Source organism: Solea solea, chromosome 3 (assembly GCF_958295425.1).
Source record: "Solea solea chromosome 3, fSolSol10.1, whole genome shotgun sequence".
NCBI lineage: Eukaryota > Metazoa > Chordata > Actinopteri > Pleuronectiformes > Soleidae > Solea > Solea solea.
This window is the reverse complement of record NC_081136.1, coordinates 10520580-10537201: the sequence shown is the minus strand read 5'-3', so window position 1 is coordinate 10537201 and position 16622 is coordinate 10520580. Positions and strand designations below refer to the sequence as shown.

The following is a 16622-nucleotide window of genomic DNA, read 5'->3' as shown; positions in this document are numbered from 1 at the left end:
GCCTGGATTGACACGCACGCTGCATTCTTAAAAACAAGTAAATAAATAAATAAATAAATAAATAACATAGTGATGACCTTTAAAGGTGGAATGTTTCTGGAATTGTTTTTTTTTGTTAACGCAGTGCCCCTTTAAAGGCCGCCCCACCTCACCGCCATCGCAAAACTATTTCTCAAAATAAAAGAAAAACAGCCACCGCGCATCCAGTTCACTCTTCCCCTCTCGAAGGTCTGTTCCAGGGGAACTCCCGCTGAATTCCGCCGCTCACGTTATGGCCTCGTACGTTGAACGTGTGACGCGAGCTCAGAATTCAAGCCGACGTTCCCCCTCGTGGTTTCTGCTACACTAGTGTTTCTCCCATAATACACTACAGAAATATCCAGAGACATATGTATATTTATATATATATATATATATAAAAACATTATCATCATCATCAGTAGTACTTAAGAGTAGAGTAGAGTAGTAGTAGTAGAGTAACAAGTAAGAAGAAGGAACATTATTGTACTTTATATCATTTTCATCATCATCATCATCATCTTCATCTGTGGTTATTTAACCTTGAGGGACTTTAGACTCGTTCTTCTGTGGAACCTGACAGAATGGGAGCGGAGATAGTGCCAGAACCAGCTGTGTCGTGTGAGTCACTATATGTACTGTGTGTGCGTGTGTGTGTGTGTGTGTATGAAATACCTGGTCATCAGTTAATGTTGTGTGAGAAGAGTTTAACCTGGATAAACTTTCTGTAGCTCCATCTTCTCATATTTACAGCAAATACGTGCATTAGTGTGTGTGTGTGTGTGTGTGTGTGTGTGTGTGTGTGTGTCTGGTCTGTGCAGCGATAGTTTTGGGACCTCTTGTGTGAAATTGCTTCTTTTGTTTATTTATGTGTTGTGCTATCCACGCATGAAATAAGCACCTGTGACCAAAAGGTAAATACAGAGCCACAGCACAGACTGGGGTTGGTTAAATGTTGAGTGACAACAGATCTGGACACGCGTTGGAAAACGTCGACAGTGTCGTTGAAAGGCGGGTTTGAGGACAGGCCAGCTCCCGGTTTTTTAGGTACTGACCTGCAGTTTAATAAACCAGCTGTTACTTAAAACGATAGTCTGCACTAGTGGACCGTATTCATCTTCTGATCTGACACATAATAATGTGTGTACAGCTCAAAGTGAACCAGTTTCACACAACTCAGGAAAAAGGTACATTTGTGTGTTTGTTTTTTTTTTTTGTTTTTTACCTTGGATCAAAAAAGCGTAAAAAGCTACGTTCCCGATGACGCAAGGCAAAAAAAAAAAAAAAAAAAACGACAACACAACACAACAACGGAGGATGTGTTTTGTACCTTTCTCTTTCTCCCAACACTTACACCATCAATGTCATGTCTTCTCCCTGTCCCCTAAACCCCTGTGTTAACCGAATGTTAAAGAGTAGCACCTAGGTGGCGCTCTCCCCAGCTGCAGAGGAGGCCCCGCTGTGTTTGGGCTCGGGCAGGTCGGAGTGAGCCGTCTGTGGGGACGAAGGTGACGGCGGGTCCCCTCTCTCTCCTCCTCGCTCCTGGAGGTTGCGTTGGTTCCTGGCGGCCTCGGTGAGCATCTGCATCCGGCGCTCCTGGTACTCCTCCAGGCCTCGCCACAGCTCCGTGCGCTCCCTGTCTCGCTTCATCTCCCTGGAGAAGGAAGAGGAGAGACTTATAGTGCATCCAACACATTTGTATTTCTCTCCCTTTCACTGATCTCTCTTACTGGTGACAATTATTTGAAGTTTGAAGTTTTGGAGGAAACCTTACATTGTTGCTGTAAGTGGGTAAATCCCTCCAGGTGGATTCATGCTGAATAAACCCCACCAGAGGTTTGCTCTTTCTTCAGTCTTTATGTTAATAATATCTCAGTTTTTAGAAAGGACGAGCAATTTCCCTCAAAAACAGAACTATTCCTTAACAATGATCTCCTATCTGAGTTTAAGGAGCTAACGTCACGATCACGTCCTTGCTGAAGAGATGACCTAAGTGACGCATGCTTGCGATGTTGAATGGAACAAATAGGGTTGAAAACATGACTTCAGAGCCTCGTGTCGCGGTCACACGGACACAAGGAGCGCGAGTCACACTCACTTCTGTTTCTCCACTTTGTAGGAGGCAGTGAGGTCATCAAACAGCTTGCTGTTCATCTCCATGAAGGTCTTCAGCACGTTGTAGATCAGAGACACGATGGTCCTGCAGGGGCGGACATAAATAGGGAATTAATCGGGTTCATCGTCTGTCCCACGGGATTGTGGGTCGAGGGTCAGAGTGAGCAGGTAGAGGAAGAGTATTAGCAAGTGATGTGAATATAATAGTGATCATTTGTTATCTTCAGCTTCTGGTACATGCACGTGCATGGAACCATGAAACAAACGCTAATGACTTGGTTTAATTATTTAAAATAGGCTTTAAAGTTGAATATTTAAAGGAAATAAAGTATTCTGGCTCGAGTTAATATGATCTCTTCATACAAGATTGACTGAAACTGCAAAATAGCATCAGATAAAACATATCAGACATGACTGAGGGAGCGTTTGTGCGTATACAGCAGCAACTACTGAATGTTTAGGGGGTTTTTTTGAGCGGCAGAATTAATCTCTTTGTGTTTTCAGTCAAACTCTGACCTGTTTGCAGTTGTCCCTTGTGTACTAAGACACTAACCCTAACATAGCTATACTGAGAGCTGCTTCTATTTACAGTTTCTTCTTTCATTCAAATGAGCAGCAGGAATGAATTGAAGTGCAAAAGGCAACGTGTGTGAAATGTGTGTTGCTGATTTCCTAAACTCGTACACACAGCACAGAACTGAGGAAGCCTCTTAGATGAGAGATGAACCGTCTTCAAAGCTAACGACTGAGGATGACTGCGATCTTTTTTCCCCCCTCGCTTTAACAGGTCAATCAAAAAAAAACAAAAAAAACTTGGCATTCTTTGAAACGTCCTCACCGGCTCCAGTGATCGGAGGCGTTTCAGCGCAGCTGCTGAGTGAGATAAGGGACGGTGCTGCTGCTTTTATCCTGACTGAAGCTCCCCGTCAAACAAACACTTCTCACTTAGCTTTCCATCGCCGTGGCGATAGAGCGGGAGGCTGCGCCCGAACTGACCGGAAAGCTTAAAAACTAAAAGCTACGCCTTGGAGTTATGAGTTGTGTGTTGTGCATTTGTGTTGTTTCTGTGCCACTGACTGGTTCCAGTGCTCCTTAGAGACTCTGTAGAGCGTGGCGAAGACCAGCGGCAGGATGACTTGACAGTTCTCCTCTATCAGACTGAGGATGTACTCGTTGTTCCAGAAGTAAAGAGCCCGCTCCGCTACCTGAAACAACCACACACACACACACACACCGTTAAGTCCTGGAAATGTTGGTGAATCACTGGGTACCTCACGATACGATACATGGTCCACGATACCAATGATTCCCTCGATAAAAAAGCCATTCTGTGATAATCGATATACTGCAAGACAATCGCACAGCGACACATCACGGTATCTGTCTGTGCACAATTTCTCTATCTATGCACAAGATAGAGAACATAAAGTCTATGTGTTGAACGTAGCTTTTCTATAGTGACAAATCCGGTGGGAATTAGGTCACTGTATTGTTTTTTTTACTTCTGGAAATACTGTAGCTTTTAGTGATCATTTTCCAGTATTGCTGTGAATGCAGACGACGGGAGTATAGAACTGTGTTGACCTGGAAGTGAGGGCTGGAGATGCAGGCTGCGATTTGTTTGAAGAGCGGCTCCTGGATCCTGATGAACTGTGACGGCTCAATGACATCCAGGATCTCCTCAATCTCCCCCAGGAACATCACCTTAAACAAAACACACACACACACCACAACAACACACATGCTTTATACATAAATACAAGAAAAAAGGGTCATTAAGATGATTTAATGTCATCATCTGTCTCACCTCTTTCTGTGTGCAGGTTTTTGGCCAGTACTTGAGCAGCCCTCTGATGATCTACAGACAAAAACCATGAAACACGAGTATAAATGCTGCAGCATTAGCTCAGCGGGGGAAACTGGCAAACGTCCATTTCTACCATCTCCATTAACTCGTAGTGTATTCAGACGTGTTGTTAACTTTCGTTCTATACTTATATTAGTGAATTTGTTCTTACGGTATAAGTTTGTGAACATGGAGTTTGTCCATCATTTCTATGACTTAAAACATGTAACAGCTTATTATAAATACTGTGTATCTTAAGTCTAGACAACACAGTTTAACCTTTCGCTTCCTTTTACTGTTTAAGTCTATTTTACAAATTCATTTCTTTCATGTAACCTGAGGCTTTGTAGAAGGAACTGATTATTAGATTATTTTTCTGACTCATTTGGAGACATGTTTTTGTCTAATGAGCATAAATCCAGGACTTATTTAGTAGGGATGGATCAGTATCAGTCAGTATAGGCCTCGTGAAGGAGGAATTGATCTCAACGGGTCTTTTATCTGGTTAAATAAAGGTTAAATGCAATTAAATCGGTCTGACGCTGGTCAAAATTACAGGACGGGATATCGGACAGACAGAAATTTAAAATATATCGCGTGCTGAGTCATGTTTGGGCTGTTTATTTGGTCTTTTTGGGAGAACAACATTTGTTACACAGTGTTTGAAATGACTCAAATGAGCTTCGTAGTTCATAAAAGCTTTAAAATGACTGATTAATATCAGTATCGGACACAAAAAGTGTGTCTTTACTCCGCTTTATCCTCTGCTTTGGTCTCCACCACCATTCTGTCGGACTGTTAAACGCTCCACAGTGTGCAGCTCCTCAAAGAGCTGAGGAAGTTCCATCATATTTCGACATCATGATAATTTGACCCGGTGTTCCTATGAAATATTCCTCAGTGCCGCTTTAAAAAACTTTTATGGAAAAGATGACATCATCTGAACGATTTTGGCCAAAAGCGATATTAAAAATAAGCAGCGACACTTTAGCTGGATCTCTGAGGTTAATGTGATTGTGTCGTAAGTGCGTGGTCTTGACAACGCGACGTGAACGTATCCTTACATATTCAGTGACTGTTGCATCTTTCTCCATAAACTGCACCACACAGTAGGCCAGCTGTAAGAACAGAGAGGATGAGGTTAGTGTACGCACACACACGCACACACACACACACACACACACACACACACAGCTGTCAAGATGACAAGAGGATCTTAGCAGTTATCCACCTGGGATTAAACACTGCTAGAGATTGGAAAGACAAGTTTTCCGATGGGAGAGAGGAAGAGAGAGAGAGAGTGTGTGTGTGTGTGTGTGTGTGTGTGTGTGTGTCATTCTACATGAGCTTTTTTCTTTTATATGATCTGCAATCATATCCCATTATTCTGTGAATGTCGTGTGCCGCGTGCGCTCGTGAGTGTGCGTGTGTGTTTTGCGGTTGCCCCCCTTCAGTCACGGCCCGTTGCCGTGGCGAGAGGGCACCGTGGCGACGGAGACTGTGTGTGCGTGTGTTTACGGAAGAAGTGATGTCACACACACACACACAAAGTCCCTTAAGGGCAATGTGAGATAGAGTTTAGACCTTTTGTCTCTGCCTCTGTCTTTTCTCCTCTGTGCTTTTTTTTTTTTTTCATGCTGGTTCATTTCAGTACTTAAACACAGAGAAAGGTTTTTAGACACTAGAGCACTAGATTGTTGAGTTTTGCAGGTACAGACACTGAGTGTTTGCAGATTTTAGTTTCAGTTTTTGCAGTTGTTTCCTCTTTTTAATCATTCTTGATCCTTTTAATCTGTTTAATCTGTTCTTCTGACTCCAGCCCCAACTTTCCTGTCCTTTGTTCTCACCACAACACTACAACACCACAGCGGGGGCTGTGAGAAGGCGCCGCTGACAGCAGGGATGTCAAACTTGAATAAAAAGTAATACAGGAAAAAGATGAGGATTAAAATAAAGGTACTCAAACTATTTAAAGCCTTCATGAGGCATTAGAGAGATTGCTCAGGGCAAATACGCCGTTAGATCCACTTGTCAGGAGGAGCTTTGTGGCTGCACAGGGTCGTCGTTAGGTTTAGGATTATGGATTGTGTCTTTTTTTTCCCCCTGCTAAGATTTAAACTAATATTGATTTATCCCGGTGACACATCGGATTAGGTTCTATATTTAGGGATAAAGTCATTCAAGAGAGTTTTAACATTTGCCTCTGATCTGCACCTTAAAGAAGTCGCTATTACGTGGTCAAGTACAGAGCAAACGTGGATGTTCATTATTTATTTGAACTGGAATTTAAATATGTCATATCTGTGTGTATGCAATGAATTAGTGGATTCTAACAAGAAAGCTGCTGAGCTTATCTTCTAAGATAAATACATAAAGTGACATCGTTTTAGTTTGCTCTATTTCAAAACCGCACTGTTTGAGCATAGCAATCGTAGTTTTTAATGCTCCCTGAATGTCGTAGCTGCAAAGCTTTTACCACATTCGGATGGAAACAGTAAAACTTTTCACAGGCTACATTTACATTTGTTATACAGCAAAACCTCCGAGGTTGTGATAAAAGGTGAGCGTGTGATACGGTAGTTGATATTTAGGTGTAGAAGTGGGTCACTGCTGCACAGCCGTGTGTACGGAGAACGACACTGCTGTCCACCATGACCCTGTCACACTGAGCGAGCGTGTGTGTGTGTGTGTGTGTGTGTATGAATAATGTATGTGTGTGAACCACAGGGAGAGAGATGTGGAGGAGAAATGTAGGGCACAGTGATGCTCAGACCCAGAATGCTCACACTGCCCCCCCCCCCCCACACACACACACCAGTTTATGAAGGTTAGAGAACAAACCTGCATAACCAAATAATGTGAATGTGTGACACACACACACACACACACACACACTGCATTGTTCTCCCTTCATTTAGACAGCCTAGACAAAGTGCTAGCCCTAATCTTAACCTAACCACAGTTCAAATCTTGACCGTAAACTTCACCAGCTCCTCAGAAATGAGGTTCTGCCTCATTAGGACCAGGATTTTGGTCCTGACAAGTTCAGTCTATGAGTCACAAAGTGTCCTGAGAAGGTAACAAATACAAGTTCACACACACATCAAACACACAAACTCAAACACTGATGTGCCTCTTTCTACGGAGTCATATTTGACTCAACTCTGCCTCCTAGTGGTATATGTGGTGCACCGCAGAAACATGAAACTACCACTTCTTTCGTATTGTATGCTCCCAGTTATTTTCCAACAACATGTCACATGTTGGACAGGAGATGATGATGATGATGATGATGATTAAATGACTGCTAACAAACATACTATGAGAGGTGGAGGACTGGAATCTAGAATAGCAATGTGTGTTTCTATCAGGAGAATTACACAGTAGCCTTCAAGGATTTACACAGTCTGCGTTTTTTAGTTTTAATTAAGACGAGTCACTGACCTGTGCATGGAAGATGGAAAGGGACTTTGCTGTGTGTAGCGGGATGAGAACCCGAACCAGGAACTGCTTATGTTCGGCCTTGAGAGGCAGAGCGAAGCCATTTATGATGCTGCAGAAGAGACAAGAGGACAGTGGGGGACAGTGGGGGATAGTGGGGGATAGTGGGGGACATCGTTGTGTTAAAATGTGTCCAAAAGAGAAAGAAAATAAATGCTCATCACATTTCAAATATCAACCCCCCTAAAAAAAAAACACATATTTAATGAAGAAAATACAAAACAGAGAATGAATGTTTCTTCACTTAAAGGTACAATGTGTCAACTTGATTTCAATATTTATTATTAAATGTAATGAAAAACTTTTAATGAAGTGTAATTATTTTCATACAGTATGTGTCTCTTACACACTAAAAGAGTAGTTAAAGCAGTGCCATATGTGAACTTCGAGATAACACGGGGACCATTCAATCCGTTTATGACAAGGATCATCGTCGTCATCCTTCTGTATAAATACTTTAACGTTGAAGCTGATAAATGTATGTACACAAGTGGACACATAAAAATGTTTCCAATAATATACTATATAAAAGAACAAAGATAAAGAGCCAGGTTTATATTTGTCTGTCACCTTTAAAAACTGTCTGTCGGTCTACATAAAAATGTTTCAGATAAATATCCTCTTCCTGTGTTATGCATCCCCCCCCTCGCCCATCTCTCTCTCGCTCTACACGTGTGGGAGGAGCTATAAATACCTCTGTTACCACCAACATGAATACAAACCTCTCTCTCTCCTCTTCTGACTCATTGAATGTTCACTTGCTCATCCTCCTCCCTCTCCCCATTGTCTCCATTAACCTGTAATTGTCTAATGTCGTCGTGCACTTTTTGATCTCCGGTTTTCCAGACATATTATTTCGCATGTTTAACCACAGTAGCTGATTTAAGGCTGTTGTTATTATTATTATTATTATTGTTATTATTATTATTAGAGTCTAATTTGCTTTGTCGTGGTGTACTGTAGTATTGTTGCTTTGCAGACGTCCGTGCTAGGAAAAGATTACAGGAGCATCTGATAATAAAGAACTTCCTCCTCTACGCTTGTCATTCACTCAGCGTTGAACTGCATTGTGGGTCAGCTGAGCAATGTTCAGCGTTCCAAAACCTCGGCCAATTAAATCACATTATGCAAATATCCCAACAAAGGCGGGAACTACTTAACGTCGAGCTCAAACACTACACGACCCAAACTGAGCTCCCAGACGAGGTTTGTTGCCCCCTTTGTCGACAACAATGGCATTAGCATCATGAGTAAACATATAGACACGCACCTACATGTTTTACTGCATGTATAACTACTGTAATCAAGTACATATAAAATGCTAATTGTACGGCGAAAGGAGCGTAAGAAGTTAAAAGTGATTATACACTTGTACAAACACACTTAGGGGTAGTATTATTCCATTTGTGTTGGTGAACCACCCTCAGTACTGCATAATGTGTTGCCAAGTGTTTAGGGAAGTTAGTAATTATCTAATCAGAGCTGCGATATGAATAAACTCACGTCTTTCCTTTTGCTGTGAACCCTCACCGTGTCAACCGTCGGCTTAACTCACGGCTCCATAAAACATGTTTGTAAAGTGACCATTCATCAACTATAATACATACATACAAACAAAGAAAATACACAAACACAGTAAATAATCCTACGTTTTGAACGCCTACAGAGCTGGCATGTGATCACAGGCTATTTCTGTTGCTTGTGAAAATCTTTAACCTTGTTTCTGTCTCTCCTTCCTCACAGAAGCTTCTCCACCTTCACTTGTGTCCCTCACAAGCTCATCCTGCAGTTCTCACTTAGGTGATGAATTCAAATAATACACCGTGTTTATGCTTTGTCGCCGTTTTTGTGCTGTTTGATGGTGTTTGTTGTTCTCTTCACTGGGCTCACTGGCTGTGTCATGAACACGAGCCACTGTATCTGTCGTTTAAGGCATTCACCAGACCATAACACGTGTGTGTGTGTGTGTGTGTGTGTGTGTGTGTGTGCGGGAACACAAACCTGCCGAGGATTTCCAGCAGCTCTGCGACTCCATTGAAGTGCTCAGTTTCATATATGAACCTGAAATGGCACAAACGTGCAAAGATTGATCAGTAATTGAATTCATTCCCATTAATTAACATTAATTGAAAGCAGTGTACATTCTGAAGCAGCAGTTAGTTAAAAGCTACTTAATAAAAAGCCTGGCCACGCTTAAACACCGTCTGTTATCTCCATGTTCAATAATGTCCTGATACTTCAGCTTTTACAAGAGAATTGAAAAACAGAATTCCCTGCAGCTGGAACAAGACGTGAACAATAATCCCAAAACCACTAAATTGAAATATAAAAAAAAAACCAACTTGTACTACACAGCATTTTCTTTGTTCATTGTTGTAAATAATCTGATGACATAATGATGCCGCTCTCTGCATAAGAGCAGGATGATGACACGGTGCAGAACACTACCTTCACTTAGGCAGAATTACATTTGTCAAACGCAGTTATCATTAATTCTTATGCTTTACAGAGCCGCTCAACCATAACCTTCTATAACCACGGGTTTAAAGCTGTGGATTTGACATTGCACAGAGGTCACAGAGGCAGCTTCTCTTTGAACTAACGCTTTTTTTGTTTGCCAATAATGTTTGATTTGAAAACTGACGTGACGAGATTATATGCAGCACCTCCAGTATCAGTCCTGTACTGATTGCAGCGCGTACCTGAGGAAGATGTTGTTGATCTGTTTGCGGATGTAAGCTCGGAGACCCAGTAGTTTTCCATAGACGCGGTGCAGGATGGTCTTTAGGTACTCCCGCTCCCTGGGGTCCTCGCTGTCAAACAGCTCCAGGAGCTACACACACACACACACACACACAGACAGAGATTAGATAATTACAGTATGTGTGCACATGAGACTGCATTTTATTCTCTGTCGACACCACTAGGCTCCAAACCCCACATTAATCTAATCAAATAGTCTTTCCTTGCCCTACTTGTAAGAACTTGCATTTCATAATCACAGCAAACAGCAACATTAATTCCTCTGTGTTCTATTTTTATTTATCTTTTTAAATTTTAGAACATGAAGTTGTCATGGGTGTTTTCACAATTCCACACCACACATGGGTCCAGTGTTGGAGTATGAACGTGCCACCATCTTCGCGTGATAGCGTTCCTGCTACTTGTCTAAAAGTATCTTTAATAAGTATTTATCTCTGATTAGAACTGTTTCAGTTCCCTGGTATAGTGTAATAAATGAGTCGTCTATATACACTCCCATGACCCTATATATATCTTGGAAATGATTAGCCGTAGATGTTCCACATTGCTTCCAACACAAAAAAGGCCCTGTCTCTGCATGTGTGTTTGCTGAGCTGTTATTTTAGGAGTGAGTTTTCTGTTTTCTAAAAGAATATTAAAGATAAAAATTGCATTATGGCATCTTGGATGTAATTTCTTCAAGCAAGCACCCACATTTAGATAAATAACTAAATTTATTTATGTTTTCCCTTCCTTTCATCAGGAGTAAAAACACGTTTTTTAAAAGAGAAAAGGAGACAGTATTACCTGCAGGACAAACTTCTGGTCAACATAGCGCTTGGCCATGGAGGGCTGGAAGTCCGGGCTCTCCAGGAAACGCAGAAAGAACTCGTATACCAGCTGGTAGGCGGAGAAACGGCAAAAGTGTGGATGTCATTTAGTGTCTGAGTTTGTCTTTAATAGCTATTGGAATATACAATAAATATCTATGATATGCTTCTGGCACATAGTTCCTTTTAATTGCATTTTTTTTGCTACGGTATTTGTTACATATCAAATTCAGTGCCAGTAAGGACCAAATACACTCCGGAAGAGAGTTATATTTAACTCTTTTGGTGTTAATTCAATATAAAACTGCTCATTACAATCATAATTCAGAGTGTATTTAACACTTTTAGTGTTATATGAATATTAAAAGAGTTAAATCGATAATGGAGCTGGTCCTAATCTAATCTGGTGTTAAAATGACTCCTACTTTAACTGACTCCATATCCTATATTTTCATTTAACAGAGAAATCTAACGTGTGTTTTGGTCTAAAATTTTTCCTCGCGGCATGAATCATTCACGACGACTGCGACAGCAGCGGGGGGGGGAGGCGGCAACGTCCCAGGAAAAAGAACATCTAAGCTTCAGAACCCAGAAATGTTACGATGTGACGCTCGTGTCGCAGATTTCACGCTCATGCTTTGACTCATATTGTACTAAAGGTGCAGCGGTGACTGAACACTGCACCCAAACGTCACACAAGACCCATCACAGGTCCGTTTAAGTGTTCTTCAGTGATGAGTCTGATAAAACAGTCAGGCTTCAATGCATAATGGCACTTATACAGTACCTGAAACATAGTGGAGCCACATTTTAATGCCACATTCTCTCTTAAAAACAAACTCAACGTTTTCCATTTTTTGTTTTGGAGAAGAAAAGCCAAAGTCAACAGCGTTTGTCTCTGTTCCAAGACCAACTGTGGTGCGATGAAACAGGGGTAATAGATATCATCAGAAGGTTTTATCACAACATGATTTGTGCATGATGTACCTGCAGATGCGGCCAAGAAGCCTCCAGTGTTGGCTCATCTTCCTCTGGGTCGAACTCTGGATTCTCGCTGGGTGGGAGAGTCCTGAAGATATTTACAGAGATCTGAGGGAGGGGAGGGGGGGAGAAACACAACCAAGAAGAGGGGAGGTAGTGAGGAAGGTGGAGGTAAGACAGGGATTTGTAAATCCTGCTTATTTTTACTATGGAGTCTCATCTATCAGCTGAAACAGTATCTTAGAGCAGGTGACAGTGGCTGCAACTTTAACCATGAGCCCGTCTGTGAACGTCTGCTTTTATCCAGGTTCGTAGACAAGTAAAACATATTCAAACCTAACTTCAGTAAGCAAATCCAGGTGTCCACAGCTTAGTGATGCAAACCTTCACCAGACACTGAACGTAACTTCTGCCACTAAGGGGGCCCTCAACCAAAACAATAACAGAACACTAGTTTGTTGACATCGCAGCGTGAGGTCATGGGAATTGTTGTCATGTCGTCTCGTGTGGTCTCCCCGTAGGTTTGCTACTCGCAGGGCGACGTCACTAAAAAGCGGATACAAATGAAACTGTCCACAGCAGTGCACTCGTCAACACAAAATTAGCATTATTGTTACGTAATCACACATATCTAAGGTACAATTATTACCTAATTGACGTTTTGGGAACATTGAACCTCTTAGCCACTCTCCATCCACTGATCCACCCTCTCACCGCCTCTGAGTGTCGTCACTCCCTCACATAAGCTCCTCTCTCTCTCTCTCTCTGCTTTCGTCTCCATTTCTTTTCTCTTTAAATCCTGAGGGATCTTTGCTGCCACACTCTCCACCACTCCCTTCTCTCTATCCTTCCTGTCCGCCCTTCTCCCTCTCATCATCTGTGCAGCTTTTGTATCTTAGCACCCTTTCTCTCCTTTCCTTCCTACACACCCAAGCACCACTGCCGTTGGTTCGTGGCCTCTGATGTCGTCACCTGAGGCGAAAATAAAACTCAAATACGGATTTCTGATGTCGATGATGATGATGATGATGGGGAATGATTCATCTGTGGAAACCCATTTCGAGGTTTCTTCTCCCTCCCTCCATCTAGCTATCGATCTGTTTGCTCATCTACCTTGACCACTGTTTGTCACTGTCTGTGCTCGGATGGTCAGGGTTTTTTGTTTTTTTTTATACCTGGTATTTATTTATTTCTCTTTCATCCATAGCTCCCCTCTCCTCCCCTCCCCTCCCCTCCCCTCTCCTCCCCTCCTACCATCTTTATAGCCTCTGGGTAGAGAGGCTCTATGAGGACTCCTCTGCTTGTGGCCACACTCTCCACCAGCTCGTTGAGCGCCGCACGTTTAATCTCCTTCCCCTTCAGGTCGGCCACACAGTCCAGGAAATCAAAGAGCACGCAGCACTGCTGCAGCTTCTTACAGAACAGGTCGTGTAACTCTGCCACCGGGGCGTCTGCATGAAAGACACAGAGAGAGAGAGAGAGTTAGACAAGAAGGTGGAATCCGTGTTTAGTAGTGAACTGTAGAGGTTGGGGCTGGAGATATCGATACAGCAGAGTTTTGTTATAATTTGAATGGTACAAAAAACACAACATTTTAGTCAATTTAAACAAGACTATGAAGACTATTACTCTATAGCCACATTTGTACACACCTGCACATATACAGAAGCATTTATACACACACACACCTCCCTGCTGAGGGCTGTGTTGTATCTCAGTCCTATTACCTGTCACATTCGCTCTCCCAACCTGTTCGTCACAATAAAACACTCTGCTGCCGGCCATCGGATTCAAACCCTGTACCTCTAAAAACTCGTACTTTTCACAGATGTAGAGATACAGCGGCCGATGACCGGGGTTTACTAAAACTGTGCATGTGCTGAAATAAAAGTTGAAATACCATAATAGACATTTACAGGCTCAGACAGCAGCGTGATGGGAATGCTTGGTTCTTTTTCTGGGAAACAAGATGATAGATGATTCACGAAGCAGGCAGATATCTAGAGTCTTTACGTGAGGCTGGCAACGCGTACATCTTTATTTAGATAAATGATACAAAAATGCAGAAGAAAGAACTGATGACTTATACTGTATATAACCATATTTTTGGACTGTGGGAGTAGCAAAAGAAAACCATCTTGCTGTGAGGCAACAGTGCTAGCCACTATTCCGCCTTCCAAAGGTCCAAAAGCTTGATCTAATACCTGTATTTCTTCACAAATGAGTAAAGTTGGACTTGTGTTTGTGTACACGTGTAGCCTGTGTGGGTGTAACGTGCAACACAGTGTGCACTAAACTTGTCTTGTACAAATAATCGGTCTCTGACAGAGCAAGACAATGCAGAGGAAAAGAAGAAAAGAGGAAACAATGGCTGGGAAACAGTCTAGACTCAGTGTGCAGGTGAGAGGAGCATGATCCAAGCTCTTCAGCACACACACACACACACACACACACAGACAAAGCAGGATACAGATTCAATTTTGACCCTTCTTAACCTCAGGTTGGAATCACAGGAGGGGGGGGTCAGAGGGCCTGACTGGAGCTCTTCCAGCCCCAGAGCCCTTCACCTGTTGTGAACACACCGGGGGCCATCTGCTGCCTTTGGCACAGAAAAGAACAACAAACGACAAATACTGTCCTTTGCATAAGTTGTCCCTCTGTGGCTCTTCTTTAACATTTCTCAGTGAGTGGACAAGTGTGTGGTGGAAGAGCTCACACTGTTTTCTGACTCTGAAAAACAAGTGTGAAAAGATTGTTCTGGCTGGTAGAGATATCTGCCGCTTTAACGTCTTCATCACTCCTCTACCTCTTTCCATACATTTTTTACAGTCCTTCTCCACTCTGTTTTCCTTTTTTGTTTCCTCACGCTCCTTCTTTTCCCCTTGCGCCCCCTCCATCCCTTACACCAGTTCTCCCTCTGAAGGCGGCCTGTGGAGGTGAAGTCTAATCCATTTTTAATGCAGTGTAATTGTATGAAGATGTGCCGTGCTGGGACTGAGAAAGAAAAGGGGGGAACAGAGCGAGAGAGAGGAGGTGAGAAAAGAGGGACAGACGATGAAGGGAATGAAAGACTCCGTGGGTCATGTGAGAGCAAGTGTGGGAGAAATAAAAGAAATGAAAGACACATCCACTCGGTGTGTGTGCGTGATACAGCAAAGTGCAGTGACGTGAATTTCAGCTTCAGCGTCCAGTCTCGTTAATATCATGTCAGCGCAGTGATTAGAATATTAGCCAAACAAGTGAGTCATTAATAACAGCTTCTGCACAGTGGTATTTAAAACACCTGCCGACACAAGCTGTGACTATATCACTTTAAATGCAACGTTAAATGCACACGGTAAACTTGATTTCACTAGATCGTTCACCTTTAATCATTTAGAAAGGTGCAAACACCGAGGTACAGCGTGTTGATGATGCAGCTCGTAAGAAAAGCAATTACACCTTTCATTTAATGTATTCTAAATCATAATCCATCAGTGCTAATATAAAGCAGCAGAAGCTTTGCATTACTCTGGATATTCTCTTCAACTTAAAGTGCAAATGCATACAAGAAAAAGAATAATCACCGCCGTCTTTTGTGGCCTTTTAGTCATTCTGTGAAAAATTACTTCATCTCTTTTTAAGCACAGGTTAGCTTTTGTGTAGCGTGTTTTATTTCATCTCAGTAAAGAGGTAAAAACTAGATACTGTATATCTACCGTCAGAAAATCCTCTGCTCCTCACAAATATCCTTTTTCTTACAACACTAACAAACACACACTTCCCCTTTTCCACCGGAACGCCAGCACACATTTATCTTGTGCGTCCCTACAGATGCATAAATCAGTTTTTTGTGTTCCATATTTTTTATTAGATTATAATCTGATCTCAACTCAAGTCAAGCCAGGCCTGGTATTACTGTAACTTCCATCGTCAGTGATAAAATAGTAAAGCAGACTAAGTGCAAGTGTTCACACCTGGTATACAAATGTAGCCTGGGTGCGTCTTTTATGACCACATGAGATTAGATCTAGTTCTAACCCGTATTGTTTTATTACAATACTTATGAACTAACTTCATTTTTAATGTATAGAAAAATGACAAGACTAGAATTTTAAAACTTAATTTCTCCCTTAAGGCCACCAGGGGAGCTCTGCCACAGCCGTTCAATGTTTACATCTAAAACTGCTGCCCTCAAGTGGCAAGACTGAAAACAGTTCCTTGTGTACGCGGCCGTTTGACGTCATTTGCTAATAAATGTTTAATTGGCCGAAAGAACTGTATCAGACTAGAAGTTTGAAACGGCACAATATTGCACTTATACTAATATATGCCGTTCTGCCACATGATGCAAACTTTTAAAAATGTGTCGCAACATTACTCTGACATGTGTAGATTGTGTGTTAGTCTAAGAGTCTATTTTCAGCTGCAAATGAATGCCCTGTTGGTGCTCGAGTGAGTATTTACAGCAGTGGTTGGTACGGTGTGTATTTATGGCCATGTTCTGACTAATGAGAGGACATGAATTTAACAACAATGGGCGGAGGAGAGGAGAGGAGGAGAGGAGGGGAGGAGGGGAGGAGGAGAGGAGAGGAGAGGATGAATTCCGT

At 42.2% G+C, this 16622-nt stretch overlaps 1 protein-coding gene across 1 annotated transcript in view; it reads right to left on the bottom strand.

The window, feature by feature from the left end:
- Positions 1 to 494: 494 nt before the first annotated feature.
- ppp2r5b (protein phosphatase 2, regulatory subunit B', beta) overlaps positions 495 to 16622 on the bottom strand; it is a 28250-nt gene continuing 12122 nt past the window's right edge. The window contains exons 2-13 of the mRNA XM_058625460.1: positions 13288 to 13484; positions 12040 to 12141; positions 11030 to 11122; positions 10183 to 10313; positions 9482 to 9541; positions 7424 to 7532; positions 5044 to 5097; positions 3941 to 3991; positions 3718 to 3837; positions 3211 to 3338; positions 2117 to 2218; positions 495 to 1672 (exon numbers count right to left, since the gene is read on the bottom strand). Of these exons, the coding sequence (XP_058481443.1) occupies positions 1441 to 1672; positions 2117 to 2218; positions 3211 to 3338; positions 3718 to 3837; positions 3941 to 3991; positions 5044 to 5097; positions 7424 to 7532; positions 9482 to 9541; positions 10183 to 10313; positions 11030 to 11122; positions 12040 to 12141; positions 13288 to 13484 (1379 nt within the window). The 3' untranslated portion in view covers positions 495 to 1440. The remainder of the gene's footprint in view (positions 1673 to 2116; positions 2219 to 3210; positions 3339 to 3717; positions 3838 to 3940; positions 3992 to 5043; positions 5098 to 7423; positions 7533 to 9481; positions 9542 to 10182; positions 10314 to 11029; positions 11123 to 12039; positions 12142 to 13287; positions 13485 to 16622) is intronic.